Source organism: Salmo trutta, chromosome 24 (assembly GCF_901001165.1).
Source record: "Salmo trutta chromosome 24, fSalTru1.1, whole genome shotgun sequence".
Classification (NCBI taxonomy): Eukaryota; Metazoa; Chordata; class Actinopteri; order Salmoniformes; family Salmonidae; genus Salmo; species Salmo trutta.
The window spans coordinates 32186315-32209149 of NC_042980.1; the positions used below are offsets into that span (position 1 = coordinate 32186315).

At 41.6% G+C, this 22835-nt stretch overlaps 2 protein-coding genes across 3 annotated transcripts; one reads left to right on the forward strand and one right to left on the reverse strand.

Annotated features, from left to right (window-relative positions):
• Nucleotides 1–3642: 3642 nt before the first annotated feature.
• On the reverse strand, nucleotides 3643–7368 carry LOC115161122 (ankyrin repeat and SOCS box protein 9-like). Its single transcript, XM_029711878.1, has 5 exons — nucleotides 7015–7368; nucleotides 6810–6889; nucleotides 6359–6466; nucleotides 4752–5725; nucleotides 3643–3929 (listed from the first exon to the last, which is right to left on the reverse strand). Exons 1-4 carry the CDS (start codon nucleotides 7106–7108, stop codon nucleotides 5534–5536), a joined length of 474 nt encoding a protein of 157 aa, XP_029567738.1. The 5' UTR covers nucleotides 7109–7368; the 3' UTR covers nucleotides 3643–3929; nucleotides 4752–5533.
• A 1899-nt stretch (nucleotides 7369–9267) lies between these two features.
• On the forward strand, nucleotides 9268–22681 carry LOC115161125 (G-protein coupled receptor 143). Of its 2 annotated transcripts, XM_029711881.1 has the most exons (10): nucleotides 9268–9468; nucleotides 9794–10074; nucleotides 12005–12114; nucleotides 15259–15353; nucleotides 16615–16707; nucleotides 17278–17387; nucleotides 18745–18853; nucleotides 19627–19744; nucleotides 19905–20172; nucleotides 21716–22681. In XM_029711881.1, exons 2-10 carry the CDS (start codon nucleotides 9816–9818, stop codon nucleotides 21817–21819), a joined length of 1266 nt encoding a protein of 421 aa, XP_029567741.1. In that variant the 5' UTR covers nucleotides 9268–9468; nucleotides 9794–9815; the 3' UTR covers nucleotides 21820–22681. The 2 variants fall into 2 exon arrangements, with proteins under 2 accessions (XP_029567741.1, XP_029567740.1); XM_029711880.1 differs by lacking the exon at nucleotides 9268–9468 and having other exon boundaries at nucleotides 9741–10074.
• Nucleotides 22682–22835: the final 154 nt, after the last annotated feature.

Here is a 22835-nt window from a genome sequence, read left to right on the forward strand (position 1 = left end):
TAGCTTGTCTGTTAAGCTCCCATCACTAGGCGGCTCGCTGCTGGGTTTCCCTTTGTAGTCCGTAATAGTTTTCAAGTCCTGCCACATCCGACGAGCGACAGAGCCGGTGTAGTAGGATTCAAGCTTAGTCCTTTATTGATGCTTTGCCTGTTTGATGGTTCGTCTGAGGGCTTAGCGGGATTTCTTATAAGTGTCCGGATTAGTGTCCCGCTCCTTGAAAGTGGCAGCTCTAGCCTTTAGCTCGGTGCGGATGTTGCCTGTAATCCATGGCTTCTGGTTGGGAAATGTACGTACGGTCACTGTTGGGACGACATCGTCGATGCACTTATTGATGAAGTCGGTGACTGAGGTGGTATACTCCTCAATGCCATTGGATGAATCCCGGAACATATTCCAGTCTGCTAGCAAAACAGTCCTGTAGCATAGCATCCAAGTCATCTGACCATTTCCGTATTGAGCGAGTAACTGGTACTCTCTGCTTTAGTTTTTGCTTGCAAGCAGGAATCAGGAGGATATATTATGGTCAGATTTGCGATGTCGAGGTAGAGCTTTGTGTGCGTCTTTGTGTGTGGAGAAAAGGTGGTCTAGAGTTTTTTTTCCTCTGGTTGAACCTGTGATATGCTGGTAGAAATTAAGTTAAACAGATTTAAGTTTTTCTGCAGTCTCCGTCCACTAGGAGTGCCGCTTCTGGATAAGCATTTTCTTGTTTGATTATGGCCTTAGTCAGCTCCTTGCGTGCGATATTAGTGCCAGCATTGGTTTGTGATGATAAATAGACGGCTATGAATAATATAGATGAGAACTCTGTTGGTAGATAGTGTGGTCTACAGCTTATCATGAGATTTTCTACCTTGAGTCTTCTTTAATATTGTGCACCAGCAGTTATTGACAAATAGACACACACCCCCGCCCCTCGTCTTACCAGACGTAGCTGCTCTGTCCTGCCGATGCATGGAGAAGCCAGCCAGCTCTATATTATCCGTGTCGTCGTTCAGCCACGTCTCGGTGAAACATAAAATATGACAGTTTTTAATGTCCCATTGGTACCATAGTGTTAATCGTAGATCGTCCAGTTTATTTTCCAATGATTGCATGTTGGCCAATAATACGGAGGGTAGTGGTGGTTTACCTACTCGTCTGCAAATTTTTACAAGGCACCCCGCCCTCCTCCCCCTTTTCCTCTGTTTTTTCTTCACGTGGATGACGGGGATTTGGGCATTGTCTCGACAAAGCAGTATATCGTTTGTGTCGGACTGTTTAAAGAAAAAGTCTTTGTCCATTTCGAGGTGAGTAATTGCTGTTCTTATGTCCAGAAGCTATTTTTGGTCAACCGAGACGGTAGCAGGAACATTATGTACAAAATGAGTTACAAACAATGCGGGGGAAAAAATAACACATTTGGTTAGGAGCCCGTAAAACTGCAGCCATCCCCTCTGGCGCCATTCTCACGCGCCATTCTCGTGGCAGGTGGATGACAAGTGGGCATCAAGAGTCATGCTCTGCCTCCTCTCTCAACATACATCCAACCTTGACTGCTCTCCCTCTGCCCTAGAACCTATATCCTAAAACCAGTGTTTGCTCTGATTCCCCCTGTGGAGTGGCAGGCCTCTAATAGTAGTTTATAGATACAGTGAGGTCAGGTGACAGTGATCCCTGTAAGGGGGTTAGTTATAGACACGGAGAGCCATAGACACAATATGAATGGCACTTTCTCTGAGTCTTATTTTATAGTCAGTCGTTCATAAGCAGTAATTGGAATGAATGTGGTCACCATATTATCAATTATTATAGAAAGTAATGTTCCTCTCTGAGGACAATAAAGTATAACTAACCAAAGCAGAGTTTTCTCCCTTTACAGATTGGTTATGAAATAAAGGAAGGATGATAACCCTACTGTATTGTAAATTATAACTTTTCAGAGAGGTAACAGAAAGGTGTTCTGTACTCTCAGAAACCATAATACTAGGCGGTGTGAGTCTGAGATTCTAGTCAACTTTCCCCATTCTTAAATGGAAGATTAGGTATCAGAGATTGATCCTTCATTACACTACCTTTACCTTTTGTTTCAACATCTCCTCAGTGTTCTCTCTTGGGTTATTATGAGGAATACAGTGGACCACACAAAGCGAGAGAGAAGGCAATCAATATAGCAGTCTGGCTAAGTGTATAACCTCGCAAAGACCCACACTTCTGTCTCCAAGCATCCATTTCTCTCCCAGCGATTGGCTTTAGTTTTCCTTGATTATCTTGATTCATGGCAAGGCCCTGGGGCGGCATCTCCTTTCCCAAAGGCTTGATTGAATGCATATTTGAGGGAGAATGGAATAGCCCGAGTGTAATTGTGTTATAACATATTTATTCAGGAGAAAGTCCTTTATTGTGTCTAAGTATAGTGCTGTTCTGTGTGTGTGTGTGTGTGTGTGTGTGTGTGTGTGTGTGTGTGTGTGTGTGTATTAAATATTTGATTAGGATCCCCATTATCTAGTGCTAAAGCAGCAGCTACTCTTCCTGGGGTCCAAACAAAACACAACATAATTGAGCAATAGGGGGTGTGGTATTTGGCCGATATACCACGGCTAAGGGCTGTTCCCTGCACGATGAAATGCGGAGTACCTAGATACAGACCTTATATACCATGGATGTCAGCCAATCAGCCTTCAGGACTCGAACCACCCAGTTTATAATACATACATACACCCAGTTTATAATACTAGACAAGTACATCACAAGGACAGAACTATATAGTGTGTGTACCTATGTGTTAACTTATATATTTACATAATTGTATGGATAGATAAATGCATAAATGGGTGTACGTATCATGGATGGATACTTACATTCGAAGCTTGTTACAATATCCATGAACATTGTTTGAACAAAAATAATTATGTTAATTTGGCATTAATTTAGTAAAACTTAATGAACTCTTGCTGAGATATAGTCACACCACTTCATCAATATCTAGATAGACAATGAACCCTGCTCTCCTTTTTACATAAAATGCTGAGATATATTCACACCACTTCATTTATATGTAGATATACAATGAACCCTGATCTCCTTTTTACATAACAAAGTCCATGTGTCCACAGTTCCTGTTCTTTCTTCAAGTGACAGTAGACGTATTCATGTATTTATGCACAAATGAATGCATAAAATCTCAAGTTCTCTCTTCTTTCTCATATCTTTCATTTTTCAAGATATGGCACAAACAATCCCACCAATCAACGTTCACATTTGAGAGTTTGTCCTCTGTCCAAAGATGCTTGTGTTAGGGTGCCACCTTTGGACCGAAAGTAGAAATGCATTGAGATATTCTTTTTTTTTTTTCATTTTATGGATGTACCCAATAGATCTGATTGGTACAGCAGGTATTGTTTCAGTTCTGTGGGGATCTGGAGACCATGGATTGAACTAAGTCTGGCCTTTCCCAAAATCTTCCTGATGGACAGTCGGCACAGCTGCACATACACTCATGGCCAGGCATCCAAGAAGAAACGGACATGATTTAGAACAACAGAAAGACATTTTCAGGGTTAGATGTTTTAAATGATACAAGAACAATGTAAATAGTACCAAAATCTATTACTATATCATGGTATCACAATGCAAGAACCAATAACCATTTCACAAACACCAACATATGTATGACAGGTTTAATTTGAAGTATACAAGCAGTTCAAAACACCACCAAAATGTTGTGTATCAGATAGATCCATTAGGGGACTAGCTACCTCCTCTGTGGCCCAGCATTATTTTCTCCACGGGGCTGTTGCAAGATGCCAGGTCCAGGGGTCGTTTGCCCTGTGTTTCTCTGCTGCTGCAGTCAGCCCCATGCTCCAGCAGAACAGACATCAGCTCAGGGTTGGACAGACGGGCTGCCGTGTTCAGAGGAGAGTCCCCATCCTTACTTCTGTTCACACTAGCACCTGACCGAGAGCGTATATTTATGGATATTGTGTGGAACATGTATAGATTTTGTATGCACAGTAAATGTCATATGAGTGCCTTAGGTGAATAAGCCTCAACCTACATTATACAGAACCAGTCAACCCTCATTCCAGGGTTTTTCTTTATTTTTTACTATTTTCTACATTGTAGTATAATAGTGAAGACATCAAAACTATTAAATAACACATATGGAATCATGTAGTAAGGAAAAAAGTGTTAAACAAATGAAAATATATTTTACATTTGAGATTCTTCAAAGTAGCCACCCTTTGCCTTGATGACAGCTTTGCACAAGGCCCTTTTCTATTTCAGCATGACAATGCCCCTATGCACAAAGTGAGGTCCATACAGAAATGATTTGTTGAGATCGGTGTGGAAGAACTTGACTGGCCTGCACAAAACCCTGACCTCAACCCCATCGAACGCCTTCGTGTTGAATTGGAATGCCGACTGCGAGTCAGGCCTAATCGTCCAACATCAGTGCCCGATCTCACTAATGCTATTGTGTCTCAATGGAAGCAAGTCCCCACAGCAATGTTCCAACATCTAGTGGAAATCCTTCCCAGAAGAGTGGAGGCTATTATAGCAGCAAAGGGGGGACTAACTCCATTATAATGCCCATGATTTGGGAACGAGGCATTCGACACTACTGGTCATGTAGTGTACTTAATGTGCCGAGTCTATGTTGGTAAAATGTATTATATACAGCAGAACCTTGTGATAGAAGCACACTGGTCAATGTCTAGTCCAGATTCTACAGTATCTAGACTAGACAAATGGAAGAGAATCCACTTTCATACCTAGCTGAAGCAATTTCTTCACAGTGCTCAGATGCTGATTGGTGCAGGCAGTGTAGAGTTGGGAGCTTGATTGGTCAGTGTGTTAATCAACATCTGCCCCGTGATGAACCTGAGACTCAATGCATTCTGGGTGACCTGGACAGAGATATCTTCAAGGAATAAAGAACAGTGCGTGGGATCTGCTTTGAAAAAGTGCTGACTGTATCTAAATCTAGGGAATGACACATCTCATTACACATAACAAAATAAATCAACGTGACCATGGCTTAACAAATTGCTCTTGCTCTTAAGTATTACAAAAAAGGAAAGATGACAGCATCTCCCATAAATTCCTGCAACAGTACATTTTTAGCTAATGGTGCTCTTTTTTATTTTATAAAAGCTGACACATTTTGACTTTCATCTTTGTCAAAGTGCTGTAGCTACTGTATATGAACCTTTGAGAGAAAAAAAACCACGCATCATGATCTCTTCATTATGTTATTTTCGCCAACATTTTGTCATCTCTACAGGGATTTTCCCTTTATTACTTTGGCACAAGCTGCAGTGCAGTCTTCAGTGAATCACGTGGCTACCTCCTTGGCTGATGCACCACTGATAGGGTTGCAAAATTCCAGGAACTTTCAATAAATTCCCTGGTTTTCCCCAAATCCGGTTGGGGGAGTCCCGGAGTCAGAAGGGATTAAGCCGGAAATCTGTAACCTCCAACAAGGATTTCTAGAAAACCGGGGAATTTATTGAAAGTTCCCAGAATTTTGCAACCCTAACCACAGAGGATCTATCTATCTATTAGGAGTCTGTCCTTCAGAATATGACCCCTGATCTTTGGCTGTGGCCTGGTGGATGGGGGAGGCTGAGAGGCTGTATCCTTCGGGTAAGGCTCCGTGCTGGAGGAGCAGGGTCACACAGGCCACGTGGCTCTGGGCACAGGCCTCTGACAGGGGCGTGGTCTGCTCCAACGTGGGGACGTTCACCTGGTACCGCAGACAACAACATACACTCATCAGCTCTACTGAACAGCTCTTGTCTTACATCCAATACATCTTGCCGCATCCCTCACCCATCCTATCAAAACCAACAAAAGTACTGGTGATAGTCTGCTGAGAAGGTTAACACGCCACTGTCTGTCACATTGTAAGCATACTACTGTGTCAGTGTGTCTAGGGATGGTAGTGTATACACCTATATGGAGAGTGCATCAGTGGTTTTTCGTTTTCGCTCAGTGCTTTCTTATAACTAAAATGTAGTAGGCTATTCAACAGTTAAGTTATTGAAATGTGACTTTTCACTCAGCGTACAGTTGAATTCAACAGTAGGGCTATTGTTGTCTACAGATTTGTGCTAATAATGTCAAAGTGGCAAGGATTGTGTGTGATTAATCGTCTAATATCGTCATAATCTAACCCATATTCAGGGTGGTCTGCCTGTTCTTGGCCTTTGTTTGTTATACATTGAGAGTGGTCATTTGTAGCTCAGTTGGTAGAGCATGGCACTTGTATGATTAAATTCAATCATAATCATGTCAATAAACATGTACACAACCTTGTGTTGTGTGAGTCTTAAAATCAGCCAGAGATGGTGCAGATAGAGTGGAATTCCTTACTCACATTTGCCCCATTTTCTATCAGTAACTTGGCACAGGCAGTGTGTCCCTGCAGACATGCTCCATGAAGGGGAGAGACTCTTTCTAGAGTGGCCAGGTTGACACACGTTCCCTGTGACGAAGAAAGAAACATGACAACAATAAAACATCAAAACCAATCCTATTCCCTCTGCAATTACCTCAATCAACAATAGACAGACATTTTTAAGCTTATTCAGAAATTCCACTCCCCATATTAAAATTGCTTCGAAGTGTGCAGCATTTCTAAGCTGTCCGTTGTATAATACTGTGCTTAAGTGATACATTCCATCTATAGTCCCGTTCTGCAGATGATGGTAAGGCTACTGTTACTTTATAAACAGAAATAACAAATATCAGTTTAACTGACGCCTGCAGGCATGAGCGTGCATAATAACAGTTGACTCCTTGCCAGTCCAAGGCTGTGCCTTCCTTACCTGAGCTATTAGGTTTCTCAGTGTGAGAACATGTCCATTGTAGGCTGCATCATGAATGGGGGACCAATCTGACTCAATATCTTACAAAATAAAAACAACACGCATAGGATCATTCACAGATACATACATAAATGTATTAGCCAAAGCATGGATATAGACAAGTGGATACTTTGTCTATCTCACCATGCAGTCTACTACTACTCACCACTCATCAAAGGGTTGGAGAGAAACACAACAGATACAGTCTGAGTTGCATTCTTCCTCTGGTTATCACTGCTGTGTCCTGTGGCCTGTCTCATTGTTTACCTATAGAGTTCCTCAAATCAGACAGCAGTCTAGTAGTCTGTCTACACCATCAGTTTTGTAACATCAGCAACTGGGCTGTCACCTGTCGCTGGTGTCAAAATGTATCTGTACCCGTCTGTTCCTGAACTGTTTTTGGGGTGTTTTTGGCATCAGGCCCCAACTCAGAGCCTGTGATGTCATTTCCCACCAGACTCAGAGTCTGCGATGCAGGAAGTGGGTTTGAATGCCCTGCTGGGCTGGTTTTTACAGTGCACATGGTGCTTATTAAGAACCAATGGTGGGGCAGAGAGAGTGAGTGGAAGCCTGTCGAGCAGGTTCGTAACTTGACACTGTCATCACAAACAGTCCACTCAAAGACAGACCATATAAATAATATACGGCAGTACAATAATGACAAGATGAACATTCAACTCTTATAAGACGGGTCCAGTATTAGAGGGAGGGAGAGAGGGAAGGAGGGGGCTTGATGAAGAAATATAGAGGGGGAGAGGTGGAAGGGGAGGAAGAGAGAGTTGGGGCTGGAAAGATACATAGAAATCAGATTTGCAGTGACATGTTTGTTTTCATAGTTTGGGTTATTGTGTCAACACCCTGTGTGACACACACTTTGCCCTCTGAGGAGGTGTTGGATACAAACTGTAAAGCCATGGTTTAAATGGAGGAGTATTTTTCCATGAGTGGCCGTTCATCAGCTGTAGATGCAGAGTTTAGGCCTACTTGCAAGTTTCCAAAAAACCTGTGTTATTGGAAAGGAATGCAGTTCAAATAGCTGGCTGGATAGGCTTCTAAATGGCAACATTTTACAAGGAGAAATTCAAGGCTCACAGAGATTTGCAAGAGAGAGAAATTTGCCAGAAACCAATTTATGCTCCCTACTTTTTCCATTTGGAGGATACAATGTTGTCTTAGAGGAAATACACCAGAAATACTTAGTTACTGCATTGTCTGGCATAGGTTCATCTTTCATGGACAGACTACGTAAACATAAATTGAGCAACCCACCAATTACGTGAGACTTTAGTTCTGGGATAACCGAGATTATACATAAGTACCACAGGAAGCTGGTGATGGGAGGACGGCTCACAATAATGGCTGAAATGGAGGAAATGTAATGGTATCAAACACATGGAAATCATGTCCTCCCCAATTAAAGTGCCACCAGCCACCTGTGATAGGTACACTGGCATTATCAACAACTGACACTGCCCAAAGCAGATCTGCCACGATAATAAACTAATCCTCCACATAAATTTGTTGATTTTTAAATACCCCAAATTTGCTACCCCTCATTGACATTATCGAGAGGCAAACACGTGACAGTGAGAAAACATGACAAGGCACTCCTTATGCGCATTCTGTGACATGCACTCTTCATGGATGCAACGAGGTGATTCTCTATCCCAAGGATAGTCCAGATGAAAACATTCTTTAGAAGTTATTTTATCCACCATCAGATGACAGTAGCAGAGAGAGGTTTGTTCAGAGGGAAAACGAGACAGAGAGAGAAGAGAGAGAGCTCTCCAGGGGGATGCTGCAAAATCAAATAGCCTACTATCAATCTATCAATCAAATGTATTTATAAAGCCCTTTTTACATCAGCAAATGTCACAAAGTGCTATACAGAAATCCAGCCTAAAACCCCAAACAGCAAGCAATGCAGATGTAGAAACACGGTGGCTAGGAAAAACTCCCTAGAACGGCATAGGGAGAAACCTAGAGAGGAACCAGGCTCTGAGGGGTGGCCAGTCCTCTTCTGGATGTGCCGGATGGAGATTATTAGAGTACATGGCCATTAAGGCCAAATTCTTCTTCAAGATGTTTAGTCGTTCATAGATGACCAGCAGGGTTGTAGAGGGTGCAACAGTTCAGTACCTCAGGAGTAAATGATGTTGATATAATCCCTGCCACTGTAAACCTAACACATAAATGACTTTGTGCCTTGTCAGAGAAATGGCATGGATTAGAATAGTTTATCATTACATAAACCCACTCAATGCCCTCTCTGTAATCAATGCATATTCATAGCTCCTTTGTTTTGTTCCACAAATCCTTTCCGCACCTGCTTTTCTGGTTCTTAAGAGTTGGAATGCAGCAGCTCCCTACCTTCTCAGGCCAAGGGGCTGTGCAGTAGGGTGTTCATAATCTATCTGTCTGGACTGGGTAGGGCCTTTTAACTTTGCTACTGTATTTCAACTTTCGAATGTAGCCTACCTACATTCAAACCACTCTAAACGACTGCATATGATCACATGTTCTTGTATAATTGGGTCAATTGTTGTCGAAAATGAAAAAGTTTGCATACTGTGCATTTCATATTTTCCACCAGGACTACAGCCTCTGCTATTTATTAAAGGTGAGTCACAGTTTCTTCCTGAACACACATTGATTCACTCCTATTTTCACGTTTTCATACACTCATAATACAATTTATACTTAATATTATAGAGGCATGGACAACTTGTTGGAAAAATGTAACTGAACAAAGAGTAAGCCTTTTTTACTCCAAATGCCCGAGCAACATTCTTTTTGTAGGCTCTTACCAATGTGGGGCAGTTAAACCCTGACTGGAAAGATTAAATAGAAGCACATGATGATTCAACCCGTGATTTTCACTAGGAGCAGCTCATACCACGACTAAATGAATGAATTTCCCTTTATTTTCTCCCCTGACACCGTAGCCTGCTTTTCTGCATCTAGTCCATGATGGCATCCCCAAGGCTGGAGACGTTCTGCTGCCCAAACAGAGACGCATCGACTGAATTTGTCATTACTTTTCAGCCCCTCTTCTTTAGCGCCATTTGCATTGGTAGCGCAGGTTTAAGTTTGATATTTTCTATATTACAACTTTTGCCCAAACGTAGGGGTTACAGACGCCTTGGACAGTACCCTCTTCCCAAGCCAGCGTCTTCTTCGAGAATATTGTTTATCATCAGCATATGTGATATTCTGGGATGTACAGGTAAGGAAATGTCCCGTTACTTTTCATCAACACCTTCCACGTCACTGCCGATACGATGGAGAGTTTAATCAAAGTTGTAGGCGTACACAAAGTTTAGAATTGTGTCAGCCTACTTTACTGTGAACTTTTTAATTGTTCATCATAGCCTATGACAATATAATCTACTATTGTTGCTAGTGAAACACCAGTTCTTATCAAATCAAATCAAACTTTATTTGTCACATGCGCCGAATGCAACAAGTGTGGACTTTACCGTGAAATGCTTACTTACAAGCCCTTAACCAACAGTGCAGTTCAAGAAGAAGAAAATATTTACCAAGTAGACTAAAATAAAATATTTACCAAGTAGACTAAAATAAAAAGTAGTCTAAAATAAAAAACACAATAACAATAGCAAATATCACATGCAATTGGGCATATTGCTCAATTTGCTCATTTTGTAATAGCTCTCAGTCTCACATGGAAATCCACTCATGGCACATCATGTAGCTAAGCCTAATTATGATGACGCATGAGCCAACATTTTCAAGTTGTTATAAACCATTTATGCATTGTGAAAGAATGGACTCTTACCAGTTTGTTTTCATAACGGTAATCAATCATACACAATGGAGAAAATACTGTATAGTCCCACAAGCCAACCATTAGACTGATTTGTGTCTAAATGAGGCAATTTATAGGCCTAGCTACTATAGTAGTTTCAGTTTCTTAACATCACCTAGGCTACTGTTTGAAATTAGAATATGTGCTGGATAATTCCTTGATATAGTAAGATTAGAATTAGACTCATGTGAGAGGTGGAGTCTAATCAGCCAACATTGCTTGAATTGTCACTGGTGACATTTTATATCCTCGAAGCCCTCTGAAATAGTCACAAAATGGACATTTGTCACACAAAATGATAGCATACTAAATCAAAGCACGTTAAGTTGAGTCATGGCCTTTACTAGAAGGTCTAGTAGAGATAAGACACTAATGGAGAAGAAGAACTGAGGACTGCTGTCCTTTTGTGAGAATAGAACTGAGGGTGTTTGATCAATTCTATTCTTCATTTAAATTAGTTTGCTGATATATTTGTTGCAATGAAAACCTATTTCATTGTCTACAGGGAAAATGACATTAGAACACAATAAATCAACACGGTAAATCAATTGGTAGTGAAAAATTATACATTTGACAGTTTCTACCCACAAAGGTATGTCTTTCTTTGTTATTTTGCTTCTACAGAAGGTGTCAAAGAATAATCGAATGAACCTGAATAGTATGTGGTTCCAGTTTCTCCCAGGAGGGTTATTTTCCCACTGCAAATAAAAACAACTTTAATACGTTCAACATGCCACATTTCAGCCAACGCACACTAGAGCATCAAGTACATCACGTTAAGTTCCTGAAGTATACTCACACGTTTCCAAGCGTCATAGCACAGTGCAGCAGGGCAGCCCTATTGGATGCAGGAAGCGGAAAGGCCCTTATGAACCATCACCTGACGTCTCTAGTATTTCCATTACACTTGTAACCACAATAAAAAGGATTCCATGACATAATCACATTAACAAGGTGTGTAATAATACGAGCCAAATAAGCAACAGCTTCATGATCTGTTTCCAGTGTTAATTAAAGCCAGTGAGGATTTAACTCCAGTATAATACCCTGTAAGGTGTGTATGATGCTATGGTGATTTCCGTCCACCTCACAAAGATGACAGTTTAACGGACAGATGTTTAAAAATCACCCTCTATTTCTATTTAGTTTCTGTGATCTGAGCCTTGTTGCATTTGTTTGACCGTTCTACTGACCGTCCAATGGTTGACCGTTCTACTGAGTGTTTCATCAACGGAGACTCATTGACATCCATACAGTCAGGAGTCTTATAAAACAGATCTTTATGAGACGGTCAGATGTTTTGAGATGTTGTGTTTGTCTCCTCCAGGTATCATAATGAGGTCATCCATCTGGCTAGGCATGCCCAACCTTGTCAGAGGGATCAATGTGGCCAACAACAGCGACGTGTGGCCAGAGGTGTTCTGCGTCGGCAGTGCAGTACGTATGATAACCACCTCTAGGACTTTTTCCTGACCAGGAAAAACTCCTGACCTGGCAGAAGAAGAGTTATGGCAGGTAGCCTAGAGGTTAAGAGCATTGGGCCAGTAACCGAAAGGTTGCTGGTTTGAATCCCTGAGCTGACTAGGTGAAAAATCAGTCAATTTGCCCTTGAGAAAGGCACTTAACCCTAATTGTTCATTTAAGTTGCTCTGGATAAGAGCGTCTACTAAATGACTAAACTGAGACAAAAAGGAGCTCAGCAAATATACAGTACTGACAGGAATGGGCGAGCAGATTGTATTTTACATTAGAAACAGTCACTTGCATGACAAAATGGTGCTTAAAGGAGTTATTGTTGTGAAGAACCATAAAATAAAATATTTTTTTATTTCACCTTTATTTAACCAGGTAGGCAAGTTGAGAACAAGTTCTCATTTACAATTGCGACCTGGCCAAGATAAAGCAAAGCAGTTCGACAACATACAAAAACACAGAGTTACACATGGAGTAAAACAACATACAATCAATGATGCAGTAGAAAAAAAAAAATAAGACTATATACAATGTGAGCAAATGATGTGAGATAATGGAGGTAAAGGCCAAAAAATGCCATGGTGGCAAAGTAAATAAAGTATGGCAAGAAAAAACACTGGAATGGTAGATTTGTAGTTTGAAGAAAGTTAAAAGTTAAAATATAAATAATATGGTGCAAAGGAGCAAAATAAATAAAATAAATAAATACAGTAGGGGAAAAGGTAGTAGTTTGGGCTCAATTAAAGATGGGCTATGTACAGGTGCAGAGATCTGTGAGCTGCTCTGACAGCTGGTGCTTAAAGCTAGTGAGGGAGATAAGTGTTTCCAGTTTTAGAGATTTTTGTAGTTCGTTCCAATCATTGGCAGCTGAGAACTGGAAGGAGAGACGACCAAAGGAGGAGTTGGCTTTAGGGGTGACCAGAGAGATATACCTGCTGGAGCGCGTGCTACAGGTGGGTGCTGCTATGGTGACCAGTGAGCGGAGATAAGGGGGGACTTTACCTAGCAGGGTCTTGTAGATGACCTGGAGCCAATGTGTTTGGCGACGATGATGAAGTGAAGGCCAGCCAACGAGAGCATACAGGTCGCAGTGGTGGGTTGTATATGGGGCTTTGGTGACAAAACGGATGGCACTGTGATAGACTGCATCCAGCTTGTTGAGTAGGGTATTGGAGGCTATTTTGTAAATGACATCGCCGAAGTCGAGGATTGGTAGGATGGTCAGTTTTACGAGGGTATGTTTGGCAGCATGAGTGAAGGATGCTTTGTTGCGAAATAGGAAGCCAATTCTAGATTTCACTTTGGATTGGAGATGATTGATGTGAGTCTGGAAGGAGAGTTTACAGTCTAACCAGACACCTAGGTATTTGTAGTTGTCCACAAATTCTAAGTTAGAACCGTCCAGAGAAGTTATGCTGGATGGGCGGGCAGGTGCAGGCAGCAATCGGTTGAAGAGCATGCATTTAGTTTTACTTGTGTTTAGGAGCAGTTGGAGACCACGGAAGGAGAGTTGAATGGCATTGAAGCTCGTCTGGAGGGTTGTTAACACAGTGTCCAAAGAAGGGCCAGAAGTATACAGAATGGTGTCGTCTGCGTAGAGGTGGATCAGAGATTCACCAGCAGCAAGAGCGACATCATTTATGTATACAGAGAAAAGAGTTGGCCCAAGAATTGAACCCTGTGGTACCCCCATAGAGACTGCCAGAGGTCCAGACAGTAGGCCCTCCGATTTGACACACTGAACTCTGTCAGAGAAGTAGTTGGTGAACCAGGCGACGCAATCGTTTGAGAAACCAAGGCTACTAAGTCTGCCGATGAGGATGTGGTGATTAACAGAGTCAAAAGCTTTGGCCAGGTCAATGAATACGGCAGCACAGTAATGTTTCTTATCGATGGCGGTTACGATGTCGTTTAGGACCTTGAGCGTGGCTGAGGTGCACCCATGACCAGCTCTGAAACCAGATTGCATAGCGGAGAGGGTGCGGTGGGATTCAAAATAGTCGGTAATCTGTTTGTTGACTTGGCTTTCGAAGACCTTAGAAAGGCAGGGTAGGATGGATATAGGTCTGTAGCAACTTGGGTCAAGAGTGTCACCTCCTTTGAAGAGGGGGATGACAGCAGCTGCTTTCCAATCTATGGGAATCTCAGACGACACGAAAGAGAGGTTGAACAGGCTAGTAATAGGGGTTGCAATAATTTCGGCAGATAATTTTAGAAAGAAAGGGTCCAGATTGTCAAGCCCAGCTGATTTGTAGGGGTCCAGATTTTGCAGCTCTTTCAGAACATCAGCTGAATGGATTTGGGAGAAGGAGAAATGGGGGAGGCTTGGGCGAGTAGCTGTGGGGGGTGCAGTGCTGTTGAATGCAGTAGGGGTAGTTAGGTGGAAAGCATGGCCAGCCGTAGAAAATTCTCAATTATAGTGGGCTTATCGGTGGTGACAGAGTTTCCTATCCTCAGTGCAGTGGGCAGTTGGGAGGAGGTGTTCTTATTCTCCATGGACTTTACAATGTCCCAGAACTTTTTAGAGTTGGAGTTGCACGAAGCAAATTTCTGTTTGAAAAAGCTAGCCTTGGCGTTTCTAACTGCCTGTGTGTATTGGTTTCTAACTTCCCTAAAAAGTTGCATATCGCGGGGGCAGTTCGATGCTAATGCAGAACGCCACAGGATATTTTTGTGTTGGTTAAGGGCAGTCAGGTCTCACTGCAAACATATCTCACTGCAAACAGCAGAGAATGTTGAGGAAAGTCAAATGTGTTGAACAAACACCTTTATTTAGAGATTTGAAATTCCCTGAGTAAGTCAATTATTCTGCATGGAGCATTTAACAACGTTGATCCAGTATTTGGGTGTTGGACACACTGACACACAGCAGAGATGCCTAGATGTACTGACCACCCTGTGCTCTTAAACATGCAGAGACACAGACATAGGCCTATTTCAAATACGAGATTAGACCTAGATTAGGTTTAGTTACATTAGAAAGCTATCACGTTACTTATCAAGGAGAGATTCTGCACCATGTATAATATCCTCCTGTATGATGGTTGTTGCAGTATGGTTTATATACAGTGTGTTGTTCTGATGTTTAGTCTGGTTTGTGTTCCCCAGATGTGGATTCAGCTGTTCTTCAGTGCATCCTTCTGGTGGACCTTCTGTTACGCTGTGGATGTCTTCCTTGTGGTCAAAAGATCTGCAGGAATCAGGTAGTATATACTCTCCTCCTGCTATCAATCACATTTTGCTATATCACTTCTATATCAAATATGTTTTCTCTCAATCAGTGGTGGCACTTCAAATGCGGAGGATGGGCTCATGGTAATGGCTGGAACGGAATCAATAGAAAGGAATCAAAAGAATGGTCTCAAACACATCAAACACCTGGTTTCCATGTGTTTGATATTATTCCATTCATTATGAGCCGTCCTCCCCTCACGAGCCTCCTCTGCTCTCAAAATACTATAGACATAAAACTCTTGACTATGTCTCCAGTTAGGGAAAAGTACCACTGCCTCTGATGTGCGCTCTCATCAATATAATATCAGTAATCTCACAATATAATATAGCTGCAACTCCTCAATATAAAACTCTTCTGTCTTTCCAGATGGGGAAAGTACCACAGCGACTTATAGTCTGATGTAGCGCAAAAACAAATATTGTGTTTAATTATTCATACTGTCCTAATGATATGCCACTTCCATTAGGCAGAGAATGTGAAAATCTGCTTTTCATTTCTGATACCATTTCTCTCTGGGCGTTACCGTATATCTCATATGTAATCAGTGAGATATTGTGTGAAATATACTACACAGAGTGTAAAAAACATTAAGGACACCTGCTCTTTCCATGACATAGACTGACCAGGTGAATCCAGGTGAAAGCTATGATCCCTTATTGATGTCACTTGTTAAATCCACTTCAATCAGTATAGATGAAGGAGAGCAGGTTAAAGGATTTTTAAGCCTTAAGATAACTGAGACATGGATTGTGTATGTGTGCCATTCAGAGGGTGAATGGGCAAGACAAAATAATAACTGCAACACTGCTGTGTTTTTCACTCTCAACAGTTTCCCGTGTGTATCAAGAAATGGTCCACCACCCAAAGGACATCCAGCCAACTGGGGGTGCAACTCAATATTAGGACGGTGTCCTTCATGTTTTGTACATTTAGTGTCTGTTTATGTGTTGAAAGCTTTGCCTGACTCATGAATCATGAGTAGGGCCCTGTGTTTTAGTAAATCATGTCACATGACCTGGATTTTAACCTCTATTTTAAGCCTTTTCCAGAAATGAGAATTATACCAAAAATTAAACCAATTGTCTGAGGATGGTACTGGACCATCTGACATAAAAATAAAATAAAATTGAAATGAAAAAGCTTTAAATATAGACTAAAATCCAGGTCATGTGACATAATTAACCAAAACACAGGGCCCCATGACATGTGATGTCTTGTTGTTCCGTCAGTACCATCATCCTGTATCACATGATCACATGGGGTCTGGCCGTGTTGCTGTGTGTGGAGGGTGTGGCCATGCTCTATTACCCATCCATCTCCAGGTATGTCAACAGCTGTCCATTGGCTGTGTCTGTGACATCAAGTTTGTGTTGTCATGAATCACATTGAAAATGTAGGCTTGTGAAGTTGTGACAACATTTATTGTACTGCTGACTGTCAAGATACTTGGAGGAGTGAACATTGTCTTAGGATCCTTGATGTTAGACCAGTTTTATGTGCATTCCAAGACTTGTGCTGTACACTGACAGTCAATAGCCCTATTGTACTTAAAGGGATAGTTCGGGACTTTGGCAATGAGGCTCTTTATCTACTTCCCCAGAGTCAAATTAACTTACGATTTTTATGTACTGTATCTGCGTCCAGTATGAAGGAAGTTAGATGCAATTACATGAACATTGTATCCACGAGTTCATCTGATTCTGAAAAGTAGATAAAGAGCTCCATTGCCAAAATCCTGAACTACACCTTTAAATGACTGAGGATTATGGTGTGCTAACCCAACATGTCTCTGTACTGCTACCTCCTGTGATCCTTCCCCCATGCCTGGAGGATACATGTAAGGTCGTGTGATGTGCAGTGCCTTTCTCTCAGTGTGCTCTCTCGTGTTGCAGCTGTGAGAATGGCCTGCAGCATGCCATTCCTCACTACATCACTACCTACGCTCCTCTACTGCTGGTGCTTATAGTCAACCCTACGCTGTTCGCCAGGACTGTGTCTGCAGGTCAGTTCAAACTGCCCCTCTGGTGCTGGCTAGCTCTTTATGATTCAGAGCCTTGGACAGGCAATATGCGTCCCAAATGGCACCCTATTCCCTATTTAGTGTACTACTTTTGACCAGGGCCCAAAGGCCGCATCCACAAGCACACTCATATCAAATATTCCATACATAGATACAGTTGACGTCAGAAGTTGGAGTCATTAAAACTCGTTTAACAACCACTTCACAAATTTCTTGATAACAAACTATAGTTTTGGCAAGTCGGTTAGGACATCTACTTTGTGCATGACACAAGTACTTTTTCCAACAATTGTTTACAGACAGATTATTTCACTTATAATTCACTGTATCACAATTCCAGTGGGTCAGAATTGTACATACACTAAGTTGACTGTGCCTTTAAACAGCTTGGAAAATTCCCAAAAGTGATGTCATGGCTTTAGAAGCTTCTGATAGGCTAATTGACACCATTTTAGTCAATTGGAGGTGTACCTATGGATGTATTTCAAGGCCTAACTTCAAACTCAGTGCCTCTTTGCTTGACATCATGGGAAAATCAAAAGAAATCAGCCAAGACCTCAGAAAATAAATTGTAGACCATAAGTGTGGTTAATCCTTGGGAGCAATTTCCAAATGCCTGAAGGTACCAAGTTCATCTGTACAAACAATAGTACGCAAGTATAAACACCATGGGACCACGCAGCTGTCATACCGCTCAGGAAGGAGACGCGTTCTGTCTCCTAGAGATGAACGTACTTTGGTGCGAAAAGTGCAAATCAATCCCAGAACAACAGCAAAGGACCTTGTGAAGATGCTGGAGGAAACAGGTACAAAAGTATCTATAGCCACAGTAAAACGAGTCCTATATCGACATAACCTGAAAGACCACTCGGCAAGGAAGAAGCCACCGCTCCAAAACTGCCATAAAAAGTCAGACTACGGTTTGCAGCTGCACATGGGGACAAAGATTGTACTTTTTAGAGAAATGTCCTTTGGTCTGATGAAACATAAATAGAACTGTTTGGCCATAATGACCATCATTGTGTTTGGAGGAAAAAGGGGGAGGCTTGCAAGCCGAAGAACACCATCCCGACCGGGAAGCACGGGGGTGGCAGCATCATGTTGTGGGGGTGCTTTGCTGCAGGAGGGACTGGTGCACTTCAGAAAATACATGGCATCATGTAAAATTCAGAATTCAACTGTAAATACTAACAGCTCTATCCCTTGTCGTATTTAAATGTAGAGTCCTACAGAGATGTGTTTAAATGGGTTCAATCTTTTATAGCTATTTTTTTAGAAGAAACATTGTGATTATTGTAAAACCAGAAAGAATGTGAACCTTAGTTTCTTTTCCATTCAGTGACATCGTTATTGAAGGGACGACAAGGGATCTACACTGAAAACGAGAGACGCTTGGGAACAGAGATAAAAATACGCTTCTTCAAAATCATGCTGGTTTTCTTTATTTGGTAAGAAACTTGTCTTTATCTAAGAAAGACCAGAATATTGCATGTCATTGTGGGATACATAGTATGTAGTCTATAACATTTCTCCTGTCTTCGATTGTATTGTGTTAGCCAAACAGCATACAAAACTTGACGGCAAGTAAATGGGTTATGGAGAAATCTATATTACAGCTCCTGGCAATAAAGTAAACTTACATTTGATTAAGTTAAGGCAACTGTGTTTCCTGGCAATGCTGGAGAATGGCTTATGTGTGAACTTTTTTCATAAAGTCCATGACCTTCCTCAAAGAAGTCATAGTTATAATGCTGTAGTGTAAATCCATTTATTTCTAAAAAGGGCTATCCGAACATTATGGAGAGCTGCAGAGGCCCTTGAATTCTAAGATCCACGTTTCAAAATTGAGGAACTAGCACTTTTACTACACTTTTTATCAATTACTTTAAGGCTGTGTTTACACAAGCAGACCAATTCTGATATTTTGTTCTCACTAATTGGTCTTTTGACCAATCAGATCAGCTCTGAGAAAGATCTGATGTGATTGGTCAAAAGACCAATTAGTGGAAAAAATATCAGAATCGGTCTACCTGTGTAAACGCAGCCACAGAGACCTAATTTGGCATATTGTAGCTAGCCCTTGGTGAATCTGTCGAGTCAGTAAAGGAACTTAACTCATTTTCATAATGAAAAATAAGATTCATTATAAAAAAGTATTGACATTCAGTATGCTTTCCTGACATTAATGTACAATACCTTTATCATGATTCCCACTTCTCAGCTGGCTTCCCAACATCATCAATGAAAGCCTGCTGTTTTACCTGGAGATGCAGACAGATATAAAAGCTGGCGACTTGAAGAATATACGAAACGCAGCCCTCATCACATGGTTTATCATGGTGGGTTCACTGTCAATACATTTACTTTATAGTAAACGATCTTGGCCAGAAGTTTTCATTTGTACAACAAACCAGTCCAGCACCAATGTTAGTGTGTTATTTTGAAGGCTCAGGTTTGTTCATATCTGAAGGTCTCTGTGTTATGTTCTACTGTTTCCAGGGGATCTTAAACCCCATGTCAGGCTTCCTCAACACGTTGGCCTTCCATGGCTGGACGGGCTTCAAAGTGGACTGCAGCCTGCAGAGGAGGAGGGAGCTGGCCTGGGACTCAGCCTCCACCTCGGCAGCTAACGTGGGGGGCTACAACCCCATCGTGGGCTCCACCCTGCTCTACCAGAGCCATGTCCAGGAGGCCAAGAACATGACAGGCAAGAACATGACAGGCAACGGGCAGCCGGCCTCCGACGCCATCAGCGTCCTATCAGAAGGTAAAGGGCATGTGTGGCTGCAGAGCGGGGAGAATGGCAATGGTAACTCCCCAGTGTATCAAGGTTGGTGAAACCTGTTGTACACATGCTGGGCATCATCATCTAATGTTACATTCTGCAGTGCATGGTGCTGCCAATAAAGCCGCACTCAGTTTGTTTCATATCATACAAGCAAGTATGGATTTGGTTTTAGATTCTAAAGCTCTAGATGTCTTCAGACTCATATGGAATGGCATCACTCACCGGGCTTTCCTTAGTAAATCCAGTTTTGAAAAATATATTACTGTCAGAGATTGTCCCCCAGGACCAGCTTAGATGATGTATTATAGAGGATGATGGTCTGAGCCAGGAGAAATGACCAGGGACAGAAAGGCTTTGGTTCTCATCATGAAATGACATGAACTGTTTGTGTAGTAGGTAGTAGCAGAACGTGTATTTAACTGCGATGTGCTGCTGCATCTTAACTCCATAATGTCAAATATTTATGCTCTCACATGGTTATATTACAATTAAGTGAGGACAAAAATATATCATGTATTTTGGGAGAAATGTATGTTTTTGTTTATTTTTTATGTTCTACTATTTAAGCAAACTTAGGCCATGATTCAATCAGATTTAGCGTTAACCCGCATTGGCAGACATCCGCATAGCAATGTTTTGGCGATGTTAGAGGTGTAACTGCGGTATGAGCTGACACATTTCAGCGGCTGCCTAGTGTCACAAACCACTCTCTTCCTTATTATCCCTACCGCGTTAGAAGTTCAAAATGTTGATAGGAAGTGTAGGCAAATACATGGTTTCATGTTAATTTATAGCCTATCAGTCTAATCGAGGTGTAGACAATAGAAAATCACACATTCGAGTGTTTCAACTTGTAGCGTGGGATTTGTTCGATTGTAAAGTCTTCTGGTTAAGCTAACGCAAGGATCGGCTTTTGGATTTGACAACTCTAACGCAGTTCCTCCGCCGACACAGCCAAAACAACCGCTATGCGGGTGTCAGCTAGTACGGATCTGATAGAATAGTGAGATGTTTCGGTGCACAATTTCAAGATAATGTACACAGATATATATAATGTTTTTGATTGTTGTTCAGGATCTGAGACGGTGATCTTGACTTTTTAATGAAAACTCCTCATGAAATAAAGAACAACTTTCAAGGCTTTAGTGTTTCTTGTTTATGAATTTGGCCCTGTATTATAGCTCTCAAGGATCTTATATATAAGTTTCGATATAGAGTTGTGTTGGAAATTTGTTTGGCTTGTTTTTTTTGGTGGGGGGGGGGGGTTTAACAAGAGGATCCAAACATATACTTTAACCCATAACACATGTAAATACAGTCTTGTCTAAACTGTTTAAGAAAAATCGCAATGGTAAGAGATTTGCTACTTGTATGAAGGTGTTGTGCATTGAATGAAGAGAGCTGCAGCAGAGGACTTGTTAATAATAGACACTTGGGAGTTTTGATTTGAAGTGTAAGAGAAGGGATATATATACCCGCCTTAACTCGGTCATCTCCCCTATCCCCTATTTTGTCTTGCTAGGTTCAGAGTCTAGTACAATTGAAATCCACATTTCCACTGAGCACCGAGACTATGAGGAGATAGACGCAGATGGAGAATCGTTGGGGAGCTCTGCAAGGCACTAGCTGGAGCCACCTGCAAAACCTGCTGCCAGCCTCCACTCTCTGCACCTCGTCTTTGCCCTCCCCCATGTTTTAGTTCGCATCCCAAATGGCACCCTATTCCCTATATAGTGCACTACTTTGACCATGGGCCATAGGGTTCTGGTCAAAAGTAGTGCACTATATAGGGAATAGGGTGCCATTTGGGACGCAATGTTAGACCCTGTCCCTGATCTCTGTTGGAAAACCATGAACCCATAGACGCCCCTCTAGATCAACCAGCAGTTAAAAATGGTCTGTCTACCTGTACCATTTCAGTTCCTTTTCTCTTTAGGATTACCATCTCATTATTACTGTACCATAGTTAAAGGTTTGTTATCACAGAACAACATGACACACTTGGCCGTCCGTCTGCTTCTCATATCTCTGGTGTCCATATATGACAGGCCCCAAAGGGTTTGCCAGTTAATTTGCCTCAGCACGGAACACACATCCCTTCTAATCACCATTGGCGTTACGTTACTGAACTTTCAACTGTACAGTAATGGAATAGTCCAAGGCTACCTCACGGTGTCTCATGTTCAATTCAGATAAGAAATGTCAGGTTTGTACTATTGGTGAACCTAGAGGCTGCCTTTTAAAAATGTGCCTTAATTACTCCAGAAGCATGTATTCAATTCAATTCATCAGCAGACCTAGTGTACTGTACGTATGCATGTATGACTTGTGCACATAAGTAGCCCCCAAAAGCATAAACGAACGGGAATATATCTCTACCTGAGATGTTGTTTATAGGTAAATGATTTGTAGATAGGGTTTTGAACGTTACATTGTTAACCTTGTACTTTGGTTCTATTTTATACAGTATTAAACATTGAGCAATTGAGGTTTTGTGATAGTGTTATCTTTAACCCAAGTTGAAGGAGGGTAAGCATTTTGTAATTTCTTTCAAGTTTGTGTCATGAGTTAAATGATCACATGAAGTATCTGATAAAGTGCTACACTGACACCAAATATCTACCTCTCCATATGCACATTAT